The 26,732-nt window shown below is 39.1% G+C and overlaps 1 protein-coding gene across 1 annotated transcript; it reads right to left on the bottom strand.

Moving 5' to 3' along the window:
• Positions 1-15,394: 15,394 nt before the first annotated feature.
• LOC149814676 (uncharacterized) lies at positions 15,395-16,883 on the bottom strand. The gene is made up of 3 exons (XM_089989974.1): positions 16,527-16,883; positions 16,054-16,276; positions 15,395-15,906 (listed from the first exon to the last, which is right to left on the bottom strand). Exons 1-3 carry the CDS (start codon positions 16,830-16,832, stop codon positions 15,482-15,484), a joined length of 954 nt encoding a protein of 317 aa, XP_089846100.1. The 5' UTR covers positions 16,833-16,883; the 3' UTR covers positions 15,395-15,481.
• Positions 16,884-26,732: the final 9,849 nt, after the last annotated feature.

Here is a 26,732-nt window from a genome sequence, read left to right as displayed (position 1 = left end):
GTTTTTTAGATAGGATCAACTTTGAGTAGTCATTTTTTTACTACCAAAAGCTGTCAATGCACACTCAGTAATGGGAGGGTTTTACCTAGGCCTAAAATATAAAAGTAAAAAGCAAAAAAGAAACCCTTAGTAGAGACATTAGGCCTCTAACCCTATAAAGCAAAAGGCTCATGATAGGGTGATCCATACCCAAGGATGCTCCCCTGCTACCACAATCAATATTCTTCAAAGTGTGTTTGGATTCAAGGAACACAGTGTAACTAGAATCTCAATCCACTTAATTTCTCTTTGTAGCTTGAAGCCAGCCAAAGGATACAGTAGAATTTGATTAACATTCCACTGAATCTCCTAAACCCAAATGCATCCTGTTATGCAAACCACATTGAGAACGAAACAAACCTCAAAATAAAGAGAGAAAAAAAAAACAGAAGTCACAAGATTTACATGGTTCAGAGGCCTACATCTTTGAGTAAAGAAAGTGCAAAAATCCACTAGAAAGATATGAGGAAATATAGAGGCAAATGTAGAGCTCTCAAAAAACCTAATCCCCAATACACCTGAAACTGTCAAAAGAAGGCTATATTTATATATATATATATGTGATAAAAGGGCATAAGACCCTAGTCGGTACAAAAAGAAAAAATGATAAAACTAGACAGGTCCATACCGTCCCAACAGCCCAATCCCTATATATGCTACCACCACAAACCCCCTTGAAAATTTCCATTGTATTGTCAACAAAATATTTTCAGGTCATGGATCAAAGCGAGTCTAAAATTCTATACACCTACAACATTGTTGGAGTGTGGAGCTTATTTTCTACCTAGATATAAATTCATAGTTTATGGGGATCTAAATTTTTGAAAGGTAGTTATCTAATCTTACTCTAGACTCTTTATTGAGTAAAACTAGTAGTCTCTATTTAAAATTCATGTATAGGCTCCTATTCAAGAAGACATTCTCCTCTGGATTGTGTATCCCAATCAATAAAGAAGAAGAAGACATGCAAAGCCGAAACGCAAGTCGTTCAAGCTCCGCATGTTATAAAGACATGGGTACTACTGAACATGAAAGTAAAAAAAATACAGGTACACATATTTTTTTAATTTATCAATTTTTTTTGTTGATATTTTAATGTGTACAGATGTGCTTTGATCAAAATATCACACAAAATATAAGCAATATTAAAATTGAATATACAAGCCAGGGTTGTGCCAACATGTCCTAGCGTGTAAACTCGTGTCACCCATGACATGCCATTTAGATGGGAGAGTCACTGTGATAGATGTAGGCTGCAACACTAGAGATGTCAATGAATTGGATTTTATCTGACCCAATTCCGCTCCATTTAGGCTCTGTTGGGGAGCTATAGTTGGGAGGGTCAACGGGGGATTCACGGAATTTCAGTGGATTGAGATCACGTTTTTGAGAGGGGAGAGGGATATGTAAGTGGTGTTGGGGTGTAATAAATGAGCCCATTTATACATCTTCACAAGGTCCACAACAGCTCCCATACAGAGTCTTAGTTGCATTTGGTAAAGCCCAAACCATATCATATTATAAACAGATGTAGATATGGTTTTGATTCTTTGCCACTGAATCCAACAAATATATGAATTTGATAGATACCGGAATCTGTTTACATATAAAAAAGCGGATCTGATATGAGTTTTACACCATCCAAATCTGAATCCGAATTCAAATTTAGCCAACATCCGATTAGTCGAATATGGTATTTAACATTCGATTAACCTATTAGCCAACATCCAAATCTGAATCCGAATCCGAATCTGAACAGTTTGCATGCCTGGTCCTTTCAAGCTCAGCTCAAATGATAAATAAGAGTACTTGAGCTTGGCTCGAGCTCAAGCCGAGCTTGACTAAGGCTTGGCTCAGGTAGAGCTGTTTGCAGTTATTAAAACCTGCCAGCCCTTGAATAAAGTACGGTCCTATTTATTTTTAATTTTCATACAAAGGTTCTTTATATACATGAAATGTGAGAGTAACCAAGCTTGATCGGGCTTAACCAGGTTTGGTCACCTGATCAAGCTCAGCCCGTTTTAAGAATACGAGACTGGGTTTGATGCCAAGGCTCGGCTCATTTACTCTCTCTGACAGAGCCAGGATCAGGTGCCATCACATGGCACACTTTGAGTGTGCCTCTTCACCTGGCTGACAGTCTGTCAGTTGCGGGGCCTAAAAGCAGATGGAGGACAGCCAGGTGCATAGGCACACTCATGTGATGGCACCTGATCCTGGCTCCTCTGACGAGTCCCAGGAAGAAGTATTGCTTTAGCTGAGATTGGCCGAAAAGCCTTTCATTTTATTTCTTCATTTTTATCATGGCAAGACAGGAGGAATGGGACATGAATCTACGCTTTACAGATCCAGACTAGCTTGAACCCAGTTTTTTTCAGTTCTCTCTCTTATTAAGTAGGGGTGCATCTAGGCTGGATATACCTGACCTGGACCAATGTCTCAAACCAATAAGACTCGACCCGATCTTAATATATCCCTAGGTTCAGGTTGGGTATGAATCTCATTGTGTCTCAGAAAAAGGTCCATTCTTGAGTAAGAAAGATATAGACTCCCCATTTGGACCAAACTCATTTTTATACTTGTACTGAATGGTTCTATTCAATTTGAAACCGAACTTATTTTTGTATTTGACCCAAACAGTTCTATACAAATTGGAGCTGAATCTAACTAAACCCGAATTTGGTTCGTACTTGAACCTATTTCATAGCTGAACCAGCACAAACCTGAACTTGATTTATACCCAAATCTATTTTTATTGATGCTATTTTCATCTCTAAATTTTGGTATGCTTTAGAATAGTAATTTTTATATGCATTTCAATTTACAAGTATTTATAGTAGAGTTTTGTTAATGTATAATCCTGCTAAGGATAATATCTATATATCCTGATTAAAAAAATGGGTCTATTAAAACCGACCCATTTATGTACACAGCCAAACCAATTAACCTATGCAGGTCCAATTTCAGTCAACATATAGGCCTTGACTGAACCAAATCTAATTGAGTTAAGTCTAGGTCAACTAAAAACATGAGTTTGTTTTCCGAACCCATTAACCCATACGGGTCTTCAACTTTATTAGTCATGCCCAGACCCATGAGTTGATATTGAACCAAATGAGTCTGGTCCAATTTTAGACCCATTTAAAAAATGTGTCAAAACCCAAACCGCGCGCATTGACCCAGTTAATTACACCCCTAAGATTCAGCTTGAAACTAATTGTTATCTTTTTTAATTCCAGTTGCTTTCCCTGTTAAAAGACATGAATTCATTTGCATAGAAGTGTTCCTCTATATTATCTTTTTGTTTCTCATTTAAATTTAAATGATCAAAAAGCAACTCTCATTTATAAAGACAAATTAATGACAGTCCATTTCTCTTTGTTTAGCCAATGCCACCAATGAGATCCATTCTCTCATTTGCATGAGAATATCCAAATCTCACGAGACTCAACCAAACATGAAATGTGATATTGAAAGAAGATTCACACAGACACAGCACCATGGACGATCTCACGTTGCGAGTCATGCCATTCAACTGGATTTGGGTCAAGTACCTGACCCATTGGAGGAGGACCATCAGGTAGAGATGTTAACATGTTGGGATAAGGATCGAATTCCCAGCCCTGGACCATCCTAGACTTTGGTTTGCATTGACTGAGCAATGGCTTGGTTTGGTTCCAAGAGTCTGGATCAGTAGTGGAAGGCCTTTGCTTGGCTTGGTCTAACTAAGCAAAGGATTCGGTGCCGACCTTGTGATGACCTGGTTGTAGGGCTTCAAAAGGAGTGGATATGGACGGATATCTGATCTGAATGCAACATTTTTTTAGGGTATATATAGATCTTTTAAGTAAAATCCTAATGTGGATTTGAATCAGATTCGGATCTATTCAATCGGATCATTTTCAGATTCGGGTCGGATTTGGATCAGCATTTTAAGTTGGATCTAGAGTTTATCCAAATCAAAATATGATTGAATTATCTTTTCTCTTTCAAAAAAAAAAAAAGAATTCCCACCTGTCTTAGATACAATGGGATCCAGGTTTGGTAATAAAGAAAGAGGATTAGTTAACTATTCACGTCAGACCATAGATTTTGGTTAGCATATGGAGCCGGGTATATATGGTTTATGAAATTTCATACTAAATTAGGGTCTAACCCAAGTTCCAAATTCGATCCACAATTTTTTAATTAACAAACATAGAAAATATTACTGTTTACTGGTCTGGTCCAGGTCTGGTTCATGTTATCCCCATAGGACCCGGTATGGCTTTTCCTAGGGCAGGTCCCATTGGACCTGACAGTACCAACACCCCATAGTTGGATCCGAGTCTGGACCATCCCCAGTCCCATGATGGTCTGACCCATTGACAGCCTTACCATCAGGTTACAAGCTAGAATATTAGTATGAAGAAAATGATTCACAAGAACAATTCATCAAGCTAAAAAGAAGGTCGAGTTTGCCTAGCCAGGAGAAGAGGAAAGGCTTTATGCTCTGTTTGGGAGCCTTTTGCCCAAAATGGGGCACTTAGGTTGGAGTTGCCAAAAACATCCTCTTATGAAAGAAGAGTGTTCAAATGTGGTGTTAGGGCTGCCAACTCTATTTCAAAAAATGCAGTGTTTTGGCACTACCACTGCGCTGCCAAACAGCAAAGAGCATGAGGGTACTGGAAAACCACGACACACCTCCGATTCAAGGTTCCCAAACAGAGCCTATTGAAAATAGAGTTTCACACCACATGCCTGTAAAAAGCTCACTGCACCTTTGATCTCAAGAATTTGGTATATGTTGATTATTTTGGAGGTCTAAAAGGCAAGGGAATTATATGAATAGATGATATATATAGGGCAATGCATTGGTAATGGTGCAATTACGTACGAATGAGTTTGGATCTTCCATGTGCAAGTTGTTTTGATCCAAATTAACCGACCTGATGGATGGATTCAACATGTTCAAAATAGTGGAAACTGGCGTTTGGAACATGTTTTTTCACATGACCTGGGAAAGTAATGTAGGCCATCAATTTTTGAAGCCTTATAAAATCCTACCTATGTGTTTGGGATGATTCGAAAGACTATCCCCACTGAGTTAAACATGTAGATCACATCATCTGTATGGCTGGTTTTATGAAAAACAAAACAAAAAAATTTAAAAGAATGGGACATTTGTAGGTCATGACCAAATGTATATATATATATATATATATATATATATATATATATCATGTAGGAAAAAAGTTACTGGACATAGTTGATTACTTGGATGATGACGACGGCCAAGATCCATAAAAGAAAGCACTTAATTTTTCTTTTTTTAGGGAAAAGCGAAAACATTTCATTGCATCATCAAAATGGAACTCATACAACCATAGTGGCCGAAGAAAGTTCGACCATCATGCCTTTGAGCATCATCATGTTACATTTAAATAGGGGGCCAAGCCGCTCCAAAGACTTGAAACCCCACTTTACCAACCATGCAAAAAACATCTTTGAGGATGTGCTTAAGCACCAGTTTAACGTCAGTTTGGGTCTACTTAAAGGTTCCTGAATTTCTTTCTTTACACCATGATGTAATGGTCAAACAACACCAAACAAAACACCATTGCTTACTACTAGGGGTGGCAATTTCTGACACGACCCTTAAGCCAACCCGTTTAATAAACGGGTCGACCCGCGTAACCCGTTTATTAAACAGGTCGGGTTCGGGTTGGGGGTATGCCAACCCGCCAACCCGGCTGACCCGTTTAATAAACGGGTTAGGCGGGTGGGTCAACCCGCCAACCCGTCTGTCAACCCGCCAACCCGACCCGCCAACCCGACCCGTCAACCCGACCCGCCAACCTGACTACCTGCCAACCCGATCCGTCAACCCGCCAACCCGACCCGCCAACCTGACCCGCAAACCTGAAAACCCGTTTACCCGACCCAACCCATTTATTAAATGGGTTGGCGGGTCGTGTCGGGTTACCCGTTTATTAAACAGGTCGGGTTCTTGTTTGCCACAGCCGACCCGTTTAATAAACGGGTCGGGTTCGGTTGAGGTATGCTGACACGTCAACCCGCCAACCCGACCCACCAACCCGACCCGATTGCCACCCCTACTTACTAAGCCCGAATTTCATGTGGAACAAAAAGCAGATCATGAGCCCATGATTCTTCACTGATAGTGGGGCACATGGACCAAGAGGCAATGAATAAGGCTTAGAAGGAAGGGCACTGCCAGAAGAGATGAAAGGAAGATTCCTCTGCATGATAGCAAAAAACACAGGAGCTCGGCAAGTAGAACACACACTTCCTTAAGTCACCTTCTAGAGGGTAGAAACCAAGCAAGTGCTATTGATCGTAATCCTAGTAATTTGGATAATATTCAGCCTTTCATGACAGATAATATAATTAGGTACAAGTTGTTGGATTTTATAATTTATACTTGAGATGTATTTAAAAATGCAATAATATTGCATGCATGAAAGCAGATGAAATAATAAATATGGTGACTTTTGATTTAGTTTTTGCATCAGAATAGTCAAATGAACATAACACACTTTAAGGAGGTTGCAATGCTATGAAGGTATCTGAACAATCAGAACATGATCATCATATTAAAGCTTGCGATCGATCTCTACAGATGGTTCACGTCTCATGCTTCCTCAGGTACAAAAAAACTCCTAGGAAAAGGAAGGAGAGGCTACACTCTCCGTAGCAATTGGTTCTTCATTGCTATCGAATTGATGAAGCTTTTGTAATGGAATGTCCGTGCTCTATGAAGGTCTTGAGCCAAACGTGAAATCTCTTTGGTATTGAAGCAATTTAACATTGACTGTGCCTTTCTGTTAGAGGTTAAACTTGGTCATCCAAGTATGCCTTCTATTAATTGGTGGTCTGTAACAACATTAAAGCTCATAACTTGGACTTGCCATGGATGTTGATCGAAGATTGGAATTCCATCAGGTATGTTGAAGATCGCACTTGTGTTTCTAATTTGGTAGGATCGCATGAGTTTAATGATATGATCGATGCATGTGAGCTCATTGAAGTTATGGACAACAATGTAAGGTTTACTTGGCATAATAATAAAAAAGGTGATAATTTTAGAGCCAGTAAAATAGATAGGGTTTTTATTAATTCTCATTGGACCGATGAATCAAAGGTAAGACATGGGTCTTCTTTTAAAATTTTCAAGATATGGCTGGATATTCCTCAGTTAGGATATTATAAAAGAAGCTTGGCAAACAAAAATTTTTGGGTGCCCTATGTACTAATTAAAAAGCTTGATGAAGTAAAAAATGAAGCTTTCTCAATGGAACCATACTATTGTGGGCAACATTGTCACTCGATTATAAGATATTTGCTCCTCTCTAAACCTTAATCAGGTAGCTGTGGATGTAGGTAATTTGGATGCAATTAATGAGAAGGAATGAGCTTTACGTGGTGAGTTGCATCGGATTTTGGTCATTGCAGAGGCATTTTGGTGTCAGAAATCTTGGTGTAAATGGATTCATGAGAGTGATCGTAATTCTGCTTTCTTCCATTTCCAATTTAAAAGGAATATGTTTATCAATAATATTCACTCTATCACAAAAGATGATGGGAGCACAGTAAAAGGTATCCCGGCTATTTTGGCAGAAGCTTCATTCTATTTTTCTAATTTTTTTCATTGCCAAGAGATTAATTTGCTTTCAAGAATTACAGGGAGTTTATGAGCCGCAGGTTTCTAATTTGGAGAATGATTTTCTCCAATCCCCGCTATCTGATATAGAAGTTAAGCAAACAGTTTTTGAAATGGATAGTGATAGTGCACCCGATCCTGATGGTTGTTGAGGTTTCTTTTTCCAATCTTGCTGGGAACTTGTTTCTCAGGATGTTTGTGAAGCCATAAAAAATTTCTTTGCTTTAGGTAAAATTCTCAAGTGGGTGAATACTATAAATATTATTTTAATTTCAAATTTTCAAGGTGCCTCTAGACTTGCGGCTTTCAGACCTAAAAGTTTTTGCAATTTTGTGTATAAAGTTATATCTAAAATCACGATTAATCTTAATCGTATTAGGAAAATTCTCCAAAAGATCATTCCTCATAAGAAGAAAGCCTTTTGTGTAGCCTAAGAATTAGTATAATATCATTTTGGCTCATGAGCTAGTTATTTCATTGTTTCATAGTAAGAAGAAACATGTCATTTTCAAGTCTGATTTTGCAAAAGCATATGATAGGGTTGACAGAGCTTTTTTTAATAAGACCCTTCATTTTTTGTTTTAACAGTTGATGGATTCATAGAGTTATGCTTTGTGTTCGTTCTTCTTTTGTTGTTGTCATTAATGGAATACCTAGGGATCACTTCCATAGTAGCAAAGGACTTCAACAAGGTGATCATATTTCTCCTTGTTTATACTTGCTTGTCATGGAACGATCTACTAGGAAGTTATTGTTAGAAGAAAGAAATGGAGTCATAATTTCGAGTGCAGTAGAGCAGTTTCATTGCAGTCACTCTTTTTTGCAGATGATGTTTTATTTTATTTTATCTATGATAAGCAAAGCTTGCTATTTCACTTTCTTGATATTTTACATGAGTTTGAAGCTAAGTCTGGATTGCTTATCAGTAAACAGAAGTCTACTTTCATCTTTCCAGTGATCGGATCCAGGCTATCTTTTGGTATTTGGGTTGGCCCCAAGCTTCTCTGCCTCTTAAATACTTAGGCCTTCCACTATTTGTTGGGGCTTTAAGAAAGCATTTATGTGATCCTTTGGTTGTCAAGTTCAAGCAGAAAGTGGAATGCTAGAATGGTCGGCTATTGTCTATGGCAGCTCGGATAACTCTTATAAATTCCATGTTGGCCTCTTTTCTCATCTACTGGATGTTGAGCTTTCGCTTGCCAACTCAGGTAATTTCTAGTTTGGAATCTCATATGCATAATTTTCTTTGGAGGAACAGCAATTCCAAGGCTTTCAATGAGTTGATGAATTGGGATTCTATTTGCATACCAGAAAATGAAGGCGGCCTTGGTGTGCGCTGACTTGAAAATGTCAACAGAGCATGTTAAGCAAAATTGGCATGGATGATTCTAAGCAGTGATGATATTCCTTGGGTAAGGCTTTTTAGTCTTAAATATTTATATATTGATCCATTATGTTATCCATTGCGCAAATCATTACTGATTTGATTCAATAATGAATTTTCAAGTTCAACCAACCCAATCTTTATTGGAAATATCGGGTACGAGTAGATAAATAAGGATCATCAAGAGAATGTTTCATTTATCTATCATTAAAAACAGAAGCAATCCGTAAATATCGCGATATTTTTTCATGTGAAGAAGACATAATTTAGGATGATGGGTATGACGCTACGCTGAACCAAAAAATATTTTATGTGATGGACACGGGTAGTTCAGGATGATGGGTAGACGCTATGTGGTGGGGAAAAAAAGATATCTGTTCATGAAATGATCATGGGTAGATACTATGCTGAAAGAAAAATAATTTATCTTTTCCTGTGAATGACATGGGTAGTTTAGCTATGCTGAAAAAAACAATTTGTTCATGCTGATTTGCATGGACCTAGTTCAAGCATTTTGAGTAAGTCAGTCCATACCAATGGGTCACAGGTCAACCTAGTCAAAACCATGTTGAGCCTTAACCTTTCAAAAAAAAGAAAATATTATATTCTCTGGTATATGTTGAAGAGACAACTATGAAATCCACACATCCTCCCAAACAACTTCAAATGAATTTGGTAAGTGCTCGACAGAATTTTGATAGTGCTCCCAAACGTGCAGGTGGAAAATATTAAATCCACAAGATTTGTGGATTTCAAGCTTCCCTCCTCAGCTACCTCCGACTGGCAGCTCTCAATCAGAGCCTAGATACAGAATGACATGAACCAGTGTAACATGTAGTGTAGTCGAGAAAATCTCAGCAAGTAAATCTTGTGCTGAATTAATTTTTTGTTTTCCAACAAAATCTTGGGAAAATTTTCGTATATATAAATATTAAAAATACGTGGAGCTCTATAGAAAGTATAAGAACATATACAAGCTGTATAAGAGTATCTCTATCCTAATAATATCAGGATGAAAACACAATATTTGTAAAATAAGTGATATTTTGGAAATATCATGTTTATGGGGAATTTATATAGCTTTGAAAATATCATGTTTCTGGGTAATTTATATATGACGGCCATCTGGTAGAAACGGGCCATCATAGATAATAGATTTGCATAATTCCTTGTATTTGCTGATTGGCAATTAGAAGCTCAAGCCGACATGATGACCTGTCAGAATCAACAACAGTGCCAGCTTGATCACGGGCCACACCATAAATTGCGAGCGAACAGGATGGCACCACTTTTAGTGTTTAGTGTACTGCTAAAAGTTTTTAGGCTTCTAATTGAGGGGACTCCTGAACATCATCAATATGATGAGGATATCATGAGCTCAAAACCCATAGGTATGTGTCCCCTTTGCTGTGAGACTGAAGCTGGGTGTGCTCCCTAGCGATCAAGGGCACCTGAAGTTTTAAGTCAATGGACTAGTATTCAAGCAATTGCTTCCTAGTTACGTAAAAACCAAAAAAAAAATGACATACAGTTGGTTGTGTTTTTGGAAAGTGAAAACATTGTTCAAAAGAGATTCATTTTCAAAATCTCACGGGACCTCATGAGATTCACTTTTCAAATCTCACTTTTAGGGTTATGTACCAACTCACTTTTTATGATTTTTCTTTTGAAGCTGGGTGGTTGTTTTTTGAGTATTGTTTGAATGAAATTCACTTAGTGTATTATTAAGTGAATCTCATATGATTAAACCAAACTTGCCCTTAATCTATTAGATTGAGTGATAGCTTGAAATAAGTTGACCCATTGATTGGAACTCTTTTCGAGCTAACCATAGGTGAAACTTTTGGATCTTAGACAATGATGCAAGCCTATCTTGATTTATCACCACCATATGAATGAAGCCGGCCAACAAGACTTAGCTCCACTTGTCTCGTAGAAGCGGATAGTGCACATCACCTTGTGTTGGGACTGCAAGTTCAAAACCAAATGGTATAGTTGTATAACTCATAGGGGTCTTCCAACACCAGCTTGCCTTTCATAAAAAAAAAAAAGACTTGGCAGGCTTAGGCAAGTTTTCTAACTCAGAGTAGGTGACAACAATTGACTTAATAAACTCAAAAGGCATCTCTTAAAGAGTAGTCTACTGCTTTTGTAGTTGGTAATCCCAGATGACCCATTTTTACCAACTGTTTGAACAATTGTGTGTTAGTGTATGCTTCAAAATTATAACTGGAATGCTAATTCAACACATATCGGTAGACACCATGGTCGATATGATGTGCGGGTGCTCGGTGTTCTCATCAGCCTATCGACACCCACGATGAGCCCAGGCTTTCAAGTCGATGGTGAGCAGGACCTTGAACCCAAATGGGAATTATGAAGACACTGGCTATAGGCTTTTTGCTGCTCTCATCATGTAGCTAAGCCCGATATTTATAGTGAAGAATAAGGGGGAGGGGGGTGTATAGAATGTGAACCCCTTCATATTCTCGTAACCTTTACCTTGCTAAATCCCACGAATCACCCACTAATTGCCCACTAACCCCTCATTAGTGTCAAACCAAGTTATATTATGGGTTGGACCCAAACCTAAATGTATGACATTCTCCCAGTTGACCCATTGACACTAAAAGGGTACTAAATCGAGGTTTATATCATTATCTTGACTTGATTCTTTATGTGGGTTCACATGCTATCCTGTATCACAAGAATGAATCATATGAGTTATGAAGATGATCATTTTTTTATGAAATGTCATATTTTCATGTATTACAATACAATTCATTTTTACTACTTTAGCATGATAAGATTACCTTTATTAATAGGTTGGTCTCTAACCCATTCTATTTATCTTTTTAATATTGTTATTCTGTTATTCTCTCTAGCCAAATGAGAGATCCTTTATACAAAATCAATAATATGCAAAGCTATAGAGAATTAATTCATTTTCATAAATGTGATCACATATAACCATAATCTATTGTCATACATCAAGAGGAATCAAACATACTCATTTCCTTTAGATGTTGGAAATACAATTCCGGTGTTATTCCTTTAGTAAGAAAATCCGCAGTCATTTTCTTTGTATTGATTGTATCAATACATAGCAGATAGTTCTTAGTCCTTTATTTAACAACAAAGTACTTTAAATCTATGTATCGACATGTGGTTGAGCCTTTGTTGTTATTTGAAAAGAATACGGCTGCTTCATTATCACAAAAGATCTTTAGTGGTCTCTAAATATAGTCCACAATTCCAAAACCTATAATGAAGCTCATAATTTATATAGCTTGAGATAAAATCTTATATAAAATCAATAATTTCTTTTTCAATAGATTTCAGAAATTTCTTCAGTCTTGCAGTGAGAAATAACACCTCAAATATTCTGAGTCACTCGCGATTACAAAAGCAATAGGTTAAGAATATTCAAGCACTCTCAATTCTCCTAGACATCTTTTTAAGCGCTCCCACTTCTAATAGACAGCCTTCAGAGTGGTTGTTTTATTCAACGTATGAGTGAAAAATTAATAGCTCTATACGAGATTTATATAAAAAGGTAAATGTGACAACTTTTATTATTCACTTTTTTTTTAGACAAGCATAATTGAGGTATTATCATTCCACTTTGGTGGAAACGATAATACTCATAGTTGCTTCATCTTATTAATTCACAAGGAGTTGACTTCAGTTGGTAAAACTAACAGATCATGTAACTAGAGACAATTCAACACTTTACTTTTGGGTACAAAGATACTTCATAGACTGGTATACACATCTACTATTACACTCTGTGTGAATTTGGAACACACTGACCTACCTTTGAGTAGAATTATTATTTCATAAAGTCACACACAATCATAATATTGAATCTTAACATGGTTCAAAGAATTCTCAATCAACATAACTCAAATCACTTTGGTGATTACATGAGTCAGTTAATTAAGATCTTTTATCAAAAATATATTTGTATTATGCAACATACCCATGCACACATGATAATGCATGTATATTCATGATGAAACATGTATTATATCATCAAAATATGGGTTCATGCTTCAACTTATATGTATAAACTAATTTTGATAAAAACATATTAAAAATGTCATGAATTTGATCATAATTCATGCTTAAAAATATTATGCATAACTTAAACAACACAAAACACATGTATTAAACATGCATAAGTCATGCTTTCTTAACAATGAATACTTATAAAGCATGAAAAGTAATAAAAATATACTCTTGTGGGTAAAACTCAAGGTCCTCAAGCTAGAACCGGTCTGAAACAACCCCAAACCGATCATCTAAGGGGTTGAACCAGTTTTGAAACTAATGAACCAGTCTAAAACATAAATAAAAGCCCATAAAGCCCTATAACCGAATGAGAAAATCTTTATTCTTTCGTGAATCTAGGAAAATAGGGTCTCTACATCTCAGAATCAGTGAAAGACTGATAAGAATCGGTCAAAATGGCTCTAAACCAGTCCTGAAAAGTATCACATCAATCACAGAACCAATTTAGTTGTAAATAGTAAACATGCACTATTTCAGATCTTATCTAATCCAATTCAGATTCAGTTAGAATGGATCCCAGGTCAAATACCCTCGGTCTGGACCTAACTTGGATCCAAACCCATAATGATCGAGTCCCGGTATGGATATAATGATCCAAAAATCGATCCAGAACTAGATCTGGTCCATGACAGGACTCGAGTCAGGTCCAAAAATCGTACCCAGTCCAGACCCCGATCTGGTTTGGTATGGATCTTGACTCATTCTAACCGGATTAGATCATACCCGATCCATACCCGAATCAGATCAGACCCAGACCAAACCCGATCCAGTTAGATAGGATCACGACCTGGTTCCTTTGGATCAGACCAGACCCAAAAACCAAATGGTTTTGGTTCTAATCCAAACGGGTCAGATCTGATCATCGACCTGACTGTTCGGATCAGACCCAAACCCTCCAGAATGGGTTTGGGTCTAGTCCAAACCCCCAAAATGGGTTTAATCCGTATAGTGGATCAAGTCCCGATGCCAATCCAGATTCTCTGGATCAGACCGAGACTCAAAACCTAAATAGGTCTGGGTCTCAGTCTGGGTCAGGACTGACCCGATTGGATTCGGGCAGACCTGATCCATCCAAAATAGGTCAGGATCGGGCATGCCATCTGATTCGGGTCATGCAAACGATAAACTGAAGAGTTGCGCAGCGAAAGCATAGTGGGTCCATAACCCAATGTTGGTGTATACTTCAAAATTAAAACCAGAATGTTAATTCAACACATATTGGTAGACGCCACGGTCGATGCAACATACGAGTGTTCGGCATTTTCCTCAACCTATCAACGCCCACGATGAGCTCATGCATTCAAGTCGATGGTGAGTAGGACCCTGAACCCAAATGGAAATTACGAATACACGGGGGCTATAGGCTTTTTGCTGATCTCATCATGCAGCCAAACCCAATATTTATAATGGAGGATAAGGGAGGGGGTTACAGAATATGAACCCCTTCACATTCTCGTAACCTCTACTCTACTAAATCCTACTAATTGTTCACTAACCCCTCATTAGTGTCAAATCGGGTCACACTATGGGTTAGACTCAAACCCAAATGTCCAACATTGTGTACACTATTTCGGCCCAAGTCTTACTCATGAATGGTCAAGGTTCGGTACCGAACAAAACTTGCTTAGTGTCTAATGCGCTTGGATTTGCAAGGTTGGAATGTTTGTCAGGCTTTGCCTATATTATCCAACCCATCAGAGTGCACTCAAACCTGCGCAAATAAAAAGCTCCCAGGTTGGCGATAGGGTTACATTGGATTCGAGAAAATAGAATCCTAAACTTGACCCATATAATTTAGAGGGTATATAGAATTTCTCTTGACATAAACATATGTAAGAAAACACTCAGATCAGCAAAAGTCATAGCCCAATCCAGACCAACATGTTACATAGGTCCGACTCTAGTCTAGCCGAATAACATTTGGGTTGGCGTTTTTCTATCTCCATATCTAGACATCCACGTTCAAGTCCAACACATGAGACCAACCTGACCCATTGGCATTTTTATCTAACACTTGAGGGATTTCAATGAAAGAGTTCAATTATTTCTCAGTTGGTATGTTTTTTAGAGTTAAAGCACCTGCTTCTGGTAGTCACCATGGAATGTTTATTTTTTCATTTTGAAAATGAAATTAATAAAAATATTATCTTGTCAATCTTCACAATTGGATTTAATGACCTAAATTGGTTACACAAGATCAACAACTACGATGCCCACCATACTTTGTTCTATGAGCAAAACTTTGTTTTTTCTTATTATATTCATATTACAAAACTAAGCTCTTGGTGAGCTTGTTTTATATGTATCATCATCTTAATATCTTATACAACCTCTACCACAACAAAATTTGACAACTTCTCAGTCAAATCAAATGTTAACATAGATGTCTTCTTTTGGGGTTGCTTCTGTAAAAGAAACGTTGAAAAAAATTGTGCCCGTTCTATCCTTTCATATGCGCCGAGCCACTTGGCATTCATATAATTGTGCTTTCTCCAAGGGCCCAAGTGCATCTTGTTCTCCTTCATGCACCTCTTGCCGGCCGAGCAGACCAGCTTGATGACCTCTTTTAGACGGTCAGGTTTTCCGACGAAGACTTCCGGCAGACGGGCTACTAGCTGATTATACTCACTGCTGCCCCTAGCCATCTCAAACTCAGCCCTAAAGTCCAATTCAACCACCACACGAGCAGATGCCTGATCATCAATCCTGTCCACGTTGTTGATGATATCGATGTAACTATGCTCACCTACAGAAGATCCCAGCATCAGATTAGTTGTTTTATGGCATTCAAAAGACAATTTTTCCCTTGAAAAATCTATGAATGATGAATGTATCCCTAGTGAAAAGATGATGCATCTATGCTAGCATTGGTGCAGGATAAACCTTCCATTACCTGCTGGGATATCTGGTGAGCTCCTCCATTTTGATTTGCACATGGCGGCATTGTGCCCGGCCTTCCGGAGGCGATCGATGACATCCGTCCGAAGGCAACTCCGGCAACCACCGGCTGCGGGCTTTTTGCATGTGCACGTTGAAGATTGTCGCGCATTCTCCAGTGCCTCGGCTGTGTCTCTCTTCACAGTCTTCTCAAAGGAGCTGCTTCGACGTAACGCAGCCTGAAAACAACAAAATCCGATACCTTTTAGTTTTCCGGCGATGCCTGAATCAACCAAATACTCTTAATTCCTCCCCAAAATTGCAAATAATTCCATCGAATTTCTAATCAATGGCATAATTGGCACTCGCCCAATAATCCCATTGATTAATATTTTTCTACTTTCTACGTCTTAAAAAACAATTACAAATTCAGAACGCAAAAGCATCCTTTATTTCTACAATTACAACCATTTCCCACAGAATTCTTACCACTAGAAGCAGGTGCTGCTTCTTCCAAAACGCAGCTTTCTCCTCGCCGGAAACCCCGACGTCTTCTCCATCATCATCATCATCATTGTTGTCGTCCAAGATCAAGCGATCCGGCAACGCCTCGCCATCCTCCAGAAAACCCGTGACCATGTCTGAAAGGCTAGCTAGGACCACGCCAGGGAATTCTGCATCGCCGACGCCGGCAGCACCACGGCAAGCCTTCGACTCGATGCGCATGAACTTGCTCAGGCCGAAGCTCGCCGGATTCCGGCCACCACCATAATTTCCTACCAGAAATTTACCCATCACCACCACCTTCTTCTTCTTCTACTTCTTCTCTGCAACGTTTCAGAGAGAGAGAGAGAGAGATTTTCCGGCGGTATGGCTAACGGAGATCCGAGCACGTTTTATAGGCCCCCTCTCAAATGAAGGGAAAGCATAAGGGAAACGTAGGACCCGGTGGGGACGACGTGGACGAAACATGAGGGTACATGGCGTATTCCACGTGGCAAATCATCATTGGGTGGATCGGGTAACAAAGCGCGATGGGGATTTTGAGGGGCAGCGGACGATGAGGCCACAGCTTGGATCCACGTCAGCCAACGCGCGATTTCGAGCTGCCTCTTTTGAAATTTATCCGAAAATTTTCCACTTTTTTTAATTAACTCATTATTTTTTTTAGGTGTTTTGGAGGCTGTGGTAAATTATCAATTACACCCCTCTCAAACCTAAAAATGGCCTTGTGAGTTGGTTTTTTAGGTTGGCTAGCACATCAGTACAGAGTGGGACTTGGTCCACTGGGTTTTGGAACTTAGCCATAGGCTTCACTTTGACCAAGGGTTTCATGAGTTGGCAAATTTGATTGAGTTTCATGTTTAGCTTTACTTATCCACTAGAATAGGTATGAGTCAGCCTCTTTCCTATGGTTGACTTGATGGTTTATTGGGCTTGAGTCTTGATGCACTTGAGTTTGACTTGACTTGAGTCAATGTTTAGCGTGTCTTCGGCATCAATGGTTCAGGTTTGACTCAGGTCCGACTCGTATCAAACCCTATAGGGTCAGGGTTTGGTGATAAATAAGAAGGTTCGATTAGAATCCGGGTCAAACAATGATCCAATTAATACATGAAGCCGGGTATGGTTTGTAAAATTTCATACCAGACCCAAGACTGACCCGAGTTTTGAATAAGATTAGTAAATTTTCAATGTAAAAAGGATAAAACATATTATTTTTTGGGGTATGGTTCGCGTCGGGTTCATGTAATCCTTATAAGATATGGGTATGGTTTCTCTTATGGTTGGGTCTGATTGAACCCCGAGTCCAGACCCGATACTAGCATGCCAAATCAGGTTTGGGTCTGGTTTCACCTGTTTCTGAACCAAACCTGACCAGTTGACGACCCAAACTTAGAAGATTGAAAAACCCAATTTTGCTTTAACATTGGACTCGGCTCCCTTTCGTGAGCTTAGGCAAAAAACGGTGCTAGTTGTACGAGCCTTCTTTTTTTACTGTTCGAGTTGGCATTAGTTTTCCCTGTAACTATAAACCAAATTTCCATGTTGATCCTAATTAGAAACTAGGCTAAAGTTTTGATGCACTTGACCTTTTGGTCCACGGCCAACTGGGTCAAGTTACCAATTGCTTACTTGGTGACATAAGTTAACGATCAATTTTGCAATGTGTTTTGTCTCAATAACTATTCTAGGCTTGAACTAAATAGAACCAACTTGGCTTGGTTTGGGTGTTGTTCTAAATCAAGTCAAGTTACACAAACTAGGGTTGGATCTCAATGTCATTGAGAAAGTTGGTCTAGAGCTGACCAAGTCACACCATGTCCATGACGAGGCACTAAAGCTAGTCTCTAATTTGATGTAGAACAATCCAGACTCATGGTCTCTAATGCTGCATCGGGTTTTTTCATATAAATATCAAAAAAAATATAGAGAATGATTTTGCAATTAATTGACTAACAAATATCAGGGGGTAAGGATGTCAACCTTTCTATTTTCATATATTAATATTGCACTTTTTTATATTTTATGTCAAATGGATAGAGATGAAGAGTTTGTTGCTATCCTGATCCATATAATCGGGTGGGGGGTCCACAACAACAATGATTTGAGTGAATGGTATGTATTATTTGAGGGGTCATTCAGGAGGCAGATAGCATGGCCCACCACGTGAGGCCCATCGACTAGATCGGACCACTTTTTTTTACTAGGTGCCTGTGGCTAATTTTCTCCTTTAAAAAATACAAAAGCTTAATTTTCAAAGAAACGTTATAAACAATACCAAGAATATTGTCATGTGAACCATGAATTTGAACTAATCCATAGTTGGCCATTTTGCTACGTCGCTTTTGCTTGTCCCAAATAATGCATTGTGCATTTTAAGAATAATGTCACGAGAAATTAAAAAGAAAAATAACAGACTGTTGTTATAAATTTTTTAAAAATATCGTGAAATTTTAAATTCTCTAAAAAAACTTTTCATGAACCCTCAAGATCGGCAAAATTACTTTTAGAAGAGTGATTTAGCATCCTCATGATCCACAGTGTAGACGGCCATTGGGTCCTTGTGTTTGAAGCAATGGATGCACTTTCTTAAAGTTATTTGACAGATCACTGATCTGGTGCCTTAGCATGGTTGATCTTAGTATAGCAGGGGATGACAGTGGATAAGGGGGAAACGGGTCCCGCCCTGCCTCGCCCCATTTGGGCCAGGGATGGAAGACATAAAACAGAGATGAAGGCGGGAATGGAGGTTAAAATCAAAACCCGTACGGGGATGGCAGTGGACCGAGGAGAAACGAGTTCTCGCCCTGCCTCGCTCCATTTGGACCGGCGGTAGAGGACATGAAACAAGGATGGAAGCGCGGATGGAGGTTAAAATCAAAACTCATATGGGTATCGAGGGCAGAATTTTGAGACGGAGCAGGAGTGGAGACCTTGTCCCCCGCCCCCACCCTGGTCCACTGCCATCCCTAAGCCAAGCCCTCTTCTTTTGTTTTCGGATCAAGAAGCGGTTCAATTTATAATAGAATTCATTGGGTTCGGATCTGATCCACAGGACCAGATTTCCATCAACATTTTACATCTTCTACGCGTTAAAGAAATTGTAATGTATAAGTGGTTCTACATAGAGTTAAGCTGAAGATACAAATGGGACCAGATCTTAATCAGATCCAACTAGGTTTAGTCCCGGTGTGATTCAACAATGTCCAACTCAGTTGATCAAACACATTGAGAAAATGGGCCAGATCCAGATTTGGAAATGTTCAATCAGATCACTTTTGGATTTGGGTCAGATTCGGATCAGCATTTTAAGTCAGATCTAGAGTTGGTCCGAACCAAAATCCAACCTGAATGCATGTTTTACATGTAAATAGCATCTTTGGCTATTTTTTTTTTTCAGATCCAGTATTACCGCATGCATTTTGGATTCGGTTTCAATTTCACATCTTTAGATCTTATTCTGATCCAGATCTGAATTTGGATTTACTGTTTGCATTTTGGATTCAAATTCAGATCTGGCAGAATCCAGCTCGATATCCCAAACGTTTGCACCCATACTTTTATGTTGGTTTAACGATTACATGATTGCTGCTGTGTTCACATACCAATGGGGGGAGGGGGTGCTCCACTTGTCTGGTAAGAGCAGCTAGTGCACGTCACCTTGCGTTGGTGCGTTGCAGGTTCAAAACCCAATGGTATAATTGTATCTGCCTAACCCCCAGCTTCCCTTTCATTAAAAAAAAATGATCGCCTAACACAGACATAACAATGATCATATTGTTTTCCACGAGGGATTTTGAGAAGTTAAATATAAGTGGACCCTACCCCCACTTGGAGTCAATAGGAAAAGCAAAACAGGCCACACTATCCAACCACGAGAGCCCATGAGGACAACCATCACACATCATCATAATGGTGCAAACTTATCCACAACACCCACAAAATGTTCCTTGTGGATCCCTCCCACACCTACTACTACAAAAGCAAAAGGTTTCAATTATAAGAAAGATTAATATCAAGTCTTCTTCAATTGTTCTTTGTGTCAAGTTTAAAATAATAATTTTTTACATTTTCTACATTATTGGAACAATAAAATAATTGCACTTTTTCTTGCTTGGAATCTCTACCTGAGGCCCCCCAATCTGGGTTGCCTTATCCTTTCACATGGAATGATACAAGTTGTTTACAAAAGAAGGGAGAAGTATCATGAACGATGAAGAAACTATTGTATCTTAAGCAAAAATTATTATTATTTTTTTTACTGCTTGCTGATAGAGATGTTAACCTTATCAACTGGGTGTAATCATTCAGAAATTTTGATATAATATGTATTAGAGATCCAAGTAACCACAGTGGTATCAGACATTATCTAAAAACGACATTATATTGTAATTAACTTTGATTGTTTATTGATGAAATGGAGAATAACCACAGATATTGCAATTGATACCTTTTCATTGTTGATCAACAGCATATCTAAAACAATTTCATTTGGATTATGAATCATACATATATGGTCAATGAACAAAAGAAATCTTTTTTTGTAAACTATATAATCTATGGGTTATTCCTGTTCCCTTGTGACTTACATTGTACAGTTGTGCTTAGAGTTTATTTTGTTTTTTTTTAGTCTGCTCGGTTGAATCAATACCTCAAAAAGGGCAGCCCGTATACTTGAACTGTAATAGCCTGCAGGCAAAATTATAAATGAAGTAAATGCATTGAGCTTTATTTTGTTCACCTTCGTTGTGATTGCAATTTCTCTTCCTATATTCTTTTTTGCTCTCTTGCACTTTGATTACAAGCTTTCGTGACCGGCAAGTGAGCTGGTGAGAAGAGATTGTCACCCCGTGCTTGTCCATCGAAGGAAATAGGCCCGTGATAATACTATTGCTATGTATATATAAAGAGAGAAGAGCATGGGTGCTTGAACAATAGGTACTTGTGATAAGTGTTTCATGGTTTTTTCAAAGGGATCAACTCTTGAAGTGTAAGGTTTCTGACACATGGGTTAAATTTTTGAGGTTCTAAATATCAATTTTTTTTTATTGAAAACACAAACTTGGCTAGGGTTTGCTATCTTCTGTTATGCGCCCTCTTCTCACCCCTCTTGCTCCTCCTCGCCTTGCAGCGATGGCCGACACCCCTCGCTGGATCTCCCTTGGCTCGCTCTGACAACCGACGCCCCTCGCCGACTTCGTTCTTCTAAGTTCTGACACCGTCGCCCCACAGCCCCTTCCTAACCCTGCCCAGAAATCTGATTTCCGGCCGGCCAGCCACCGAAGAAGCTCCCTAGGGAGAGGCGAAAGCTAACGCCTTAGCTCCTTTGTTCCGACGACGGTCTCGGTTACATTCTCCACCATTTCCCCCACGTCTTTAAGGCTTGCGGCCACGACAATGAGGTATATGTCTTGAGAATGTACCATAAAATTTGGTGAAAACCTTTGCCAATTTTGGCGAAGTAAAGGGCTTTTTTTGTTTGTGGGTATTGCGGTATGGTGAATCTCATTAGTCTTTGAAGCTGATTCTTTTGAAGATTTTGATGTGGGTGTTGATTTGCGTGTATCTGGCAGCGAAAGTGGCAATGTTGGTGGGACTTGGTGTGGTAGTTATAGATCTTAGAAGCGATGACACTTGCTTGTTTGCAAGTTTAGGCGTGCATCTTCAGAGGAATCAGATGAAATTTTTGTGATCTAAACGGCCGATTTGGGCATAATTGATAAGTTGAACTTGCTCTATAAGTTCGACCCACTCGACTGATTTTTAGACTCTTATTTTGGAGGAATTGATAAATTGAACCCTGATTCTTCAGGGCCAGCTCGGTATGTTGCGCTCACGACGATGAGCTTAACAAGCTGAGCCGCCTGAACACCAGTGGTTTAGGCTCAGGCCAAGCTCGAGCCTAGTCCATACACGTACTTGTTAGGGCAAGCCGAGCTTATACATGTCAACCTCAGCTCGTGTGCATCTTATCAGTGGGTATCAGTCGATACGTATAGTATGGCATAAAATCGATATGCTTCACCCCTAAATCGGCTAATTTTTAATAAATATAAAAAAATACTTAAAAAATAGTTTTTTAATAGCTTTAACTTGTGTCACGTTATTGACATAATATTTTTTTGGCCAATTCGAAACGATTCACTTTAGCATCGGTATTGGCTGATTCACTTGAATCGTTGGTCAATGATACACAGCCGGTCCCAACGACTGCTTTGGGCCATTATTTTTTAAAAGCCAAGCACAAGCACAAGCTGACAATTAATACAACTATATCATTGGGTTTTGAACCTGCAACTTCTCAACACAAGTTGACGTGCACTAGCTGTTCCTACCAGACAAGATGAGCTCCCTTTGGTGGCCAAGGGCCATTTTTTAAGTGTATAATGCACTAAGACCGTCATACGGTGGATAGGCCAAATAAGGGGTAGGCAGATACATAGGGTGAGCAAGAGTAAAGCCTAAGACGAAGTCCACTGTTTAATGCTACATCAAGACTAGTTTGGACTTAAAAGAAGGAATAAGGATATTTTTGGGGAAGCCTATTACATCTTTAACATGGAATTAGCATTTTCCAATTATATGAAACTCAAAGTCATATTGCATCATACAATTTAGTACCAAGCAGTGGCATATTTTTCTAGTTTTGATTTATCAAAAGAACTGGGTTGACTCTGCAATGAAGTCATATACCTTTTTGTATGTTATCGGTTTGGCTGAATAAGGCACTTTTTGAGAGGGTATTTTGGAGAAATGACATTTTATGGAGGATTGGAGCCAGACTACTTTGGATAATAAATGTTGGAACCTTGTCTATAGAAGAGCCTTGAGTTTGCACAATGGATACCAGAAGCACTTCCTTAGACTAATAAGAGCAATCCCTAAGCAAGAAGCACCATGCAAAGCATGAGTAAACATGCATTTCATTAGTAAGAAGCATGGTTAGCATGGAATGGGAAACATGGCTTCCACTCGCTCATTAAATTGCTTTTCCATGGTTTTCTAGTCATGAGTGGGTGGTAGCTACAAGAAAAAAAAAAGAGATGGAGGAAGCTCGCCTTGTGGCAGCTCATGGGATGAGATGTGTTTAGGGACGGCAGTGGACCGGGGCGGAGGACAAGGTCTCCACTCCCGCCCTGTCTCAAAATCCTATCCTCCATCTTCGCATGGGTTTTGATTTTAACCTTCATCCTTGTTTCATGTCCTCCATCTCCGGTTTAAATGGGGTGAGGCGGGCTAGGGCCCTGTTTCTCTTCGGTCCACTGCCATCTCTAAAGAAAGATCAGGGACCAGGCTGGGTGGGACAAGGCAGGGATCGAGGACGTGGACGGAGCGGGGTGGGAGAAAGCGTAAGTCCAGCCCTACCTTCATCCCCGCATAGGTTTTGATTTTAACCTTCATCCCCGTTTCATGTCCTCCATCCCCGGTCCAAACGGGGCAAGGCAGGGTAGGGTCCCATTTCCTCCTGGTCCACTACCATCCCTAGATGTGTTGTAGGTGAATGGTTGCCCTAATTAAAAAGAATTTTTATAGGAAGAAAACCATCACCCTCAAGGCAGAATATTTTTTTTATCAAAAAAAACACACTTTTTTTTAAAATTACCTTTAAAAAATTCTCTTGTTTGTAATGGTTGGAAAAGTCATCATTTTTTTTCCTAGTATTTTTCTTACCATTTTCTCGCTTTCACGTGTCTTTAGAGGTGCCGTTTAACTACACTGCACAACTATAAGAGAGAGAGAGAGAGAGAGAGAGATTGCTAATATGTTAAGGGTTAAAATTGCAAGCCCCAAGGGGGTTGGTGTAGTGGGGTTGAACCGAGACCATCAAACTGGCAACTGAGGTTCGAATCTTGTGGGCTCCATGTTCCCTTGTGTAAGCTAATGCTTATCACGGGCACTGGGGAGCAAGGGTCCTAGCCCGGAATTTTTACCCTTAGAGAGTCGATCTATGATCTTACTGTCATTGAGACAACGACTTTTCTCTGTGTAATGAACTAAAAAAGGAGATTAAAATGCAAACATCAAGTTGGGTTAATGAAAACCCCAGTTAATTGAACAGGAACTGCATTTTTAATTAAAGATTCAAAGTTTAGTAGGTTTTTAACAAAATGGAAATGTTAGGTGTTTTTTTTATTATTGTCAATTTATTAGGTGCAGTTTTGAGAATTTCCAAAAAGTTATTACAGTGCAAGTAGTAGCAGTCAAGGTTCAAACATACAGTCGACAACCATTTTTCTAACCTTTTCAATCGGAATTCCTGCTGCCATAATCAATCTCATTACTTAAATCCTTTCACTCTTGGCCTTTCCAAAGGGAACCCCTTCTACCAAGTCGACAGGTTTCTAGTAGTAACGAAGATTCTGGCCGACATAAAACCAGAGGGCCCTCCACAAATGCCATCTAAGTTCTCAAATATCCGCTCAGAATCCTCAATAATGAAGACTACTGCTTGCTTTTTCTTTGGATATAAATTACTTCACTGAGAGAATGAGACCCTACTGAACCATCATCTACCTAGGGCTGTTAATAGGTTGGGTTTGTATCGGGTATTCGACCCAACCTGAACCCAACTTTTCGAGTATGGACGTAAAAAGTGCCGATCTAAATAATATTCAGGTCGACCTGAATCCGACTCGAGCAATATGAAAACCAGGTTTGGGTTATGATTTTTGCTATGTACCAGACTTAGCCTGACCTTTTTGCAACCTATCTGACCCAGCCCAAGTGTTTTATATGCACTTTAGTAAAAATAAGTTTTGAGATTAATCAGATTTGAGCTTGTGATGTATGGTTGGGCCTAGGGTCAAAAATTTGGGTAGGGGTAGAATCGGTTAGGTTAAGACAAGGTCAAGTATGCTAACTGGGGTAGATAGAGTTTGAGTTTTCGATAGGTTCAGGGAGAAAATTCAGAACTTTCAAACGGTGCCACAGAAAAATTCTAAGTTTTGAAGGATATTTCTAAACACCTTAAACTAGGTTTGGTTAAAATTTCAAAATAAGGCGACATGAAAAAAAGCAGATAGTAAAATTGAGTTGTCCATATAGAGAGCTCAATAAATCATGAAACTCAGAGGGTTGGTTAAGGACATCCTATAGAATATTGGATCCAAAATTCTGACTCAGATTATTCACGGTTTGGGCTAGGTGAATTTTAAAAGTCTGACAACTTTTTTGGGTTTTACAAAAATTAGGTGAACTGACTTAGGTTTGAAAAGCTTGTTTAGGTCAAGAGAATGGCTTGGCTGACTAAATTGGTTTAGGCTTACTCAGTGGGGGTCGTCTACAGAGGTTGGGATTGGCTCATTGAGGTCGGATCCATCAGGATTCAGCTTGAAAGTGAATAGCTGAAACTCGAGTTGGCACGTGTTTAGATTGCTTGGACCTTGGGTAGCAGCCTAAGCTCCAGTTTAATGGAGTCAGCCTACTAGAGGCCATATCACGAGAGGATCAAGCCTTTGAGAAAGAGACGTCCTTAGAAAGAGAGAAGAACATGAGACAGAAGAAAGAGAGATAGGAACACGTTATTTAGAGAGAGAAAGACAAATTTAGAATCAATTTCTTTTATATCTTGCTAAAGGAAAATGCAAAGCCTATATATAAGCTAAGGACTTCATAAAGCCTTACACAATTCACAAAACAAACTTTAAATTTAAACCTAAATAGACTAAAGTTAATTCTAGTTAAGCCTCATTTGACTAGTCTATTTTTAGACAACCTAAAAACAGACCAACCATAGGTCTTCATTCTTCATTTTTAGAACCTTCGTAAACCCAACTTGAAGTAAGCTCCAAAAATAAAAAGAACGCCCCCTAGGGTGGGTCTCACCAAGCTCCTTTCCTATTCTTAGCACACCTATTTTTAGAGCCTCTAGAAATAGGATGCTCTACTTTTAGGATCACAAAAAATAAACCGAAACTAAATAAGGTTCTTTCTTTTAAGTTCTTCAGGTCAAAAATCGGTTCTCCAAAAATAACCTAATCCACAAATAAGGTTCTCCACATTTAGCAAGTCCAGAAATAGAGGACTACGCTCCTCCATGTGTAGGCCCCACCAGCCAGCTACTATGGATCGAATGAATTTTGGATCTAAGTCATATCGAACCGTATCGGCATGAGATTTGATTTTTGTGACTCGGCAAAACCCATTCCCCCACTCAACAATTTGTTATTTGGACGGAACAATTTGTTATTT

The sequence above is a fragment of the Nuphar pumila genome, chromosome 15 (assembly GCF_984573655.1).
Source record: "Nuphar pumila chromosome 15, dmNupPumi1.hap1.1, whole genome shotgun sequence".
Classification (NCBI taxonomy): Eukaryota; Viridiplantae; Streptophyta; class Magnoliopsida; order Nymphaeales; family Nymphaeaceae; genus Nuphar; species Nuphar pumila.
This window is presented reverse-complemented; position numbering and strand designations above follow the sequence as displayed.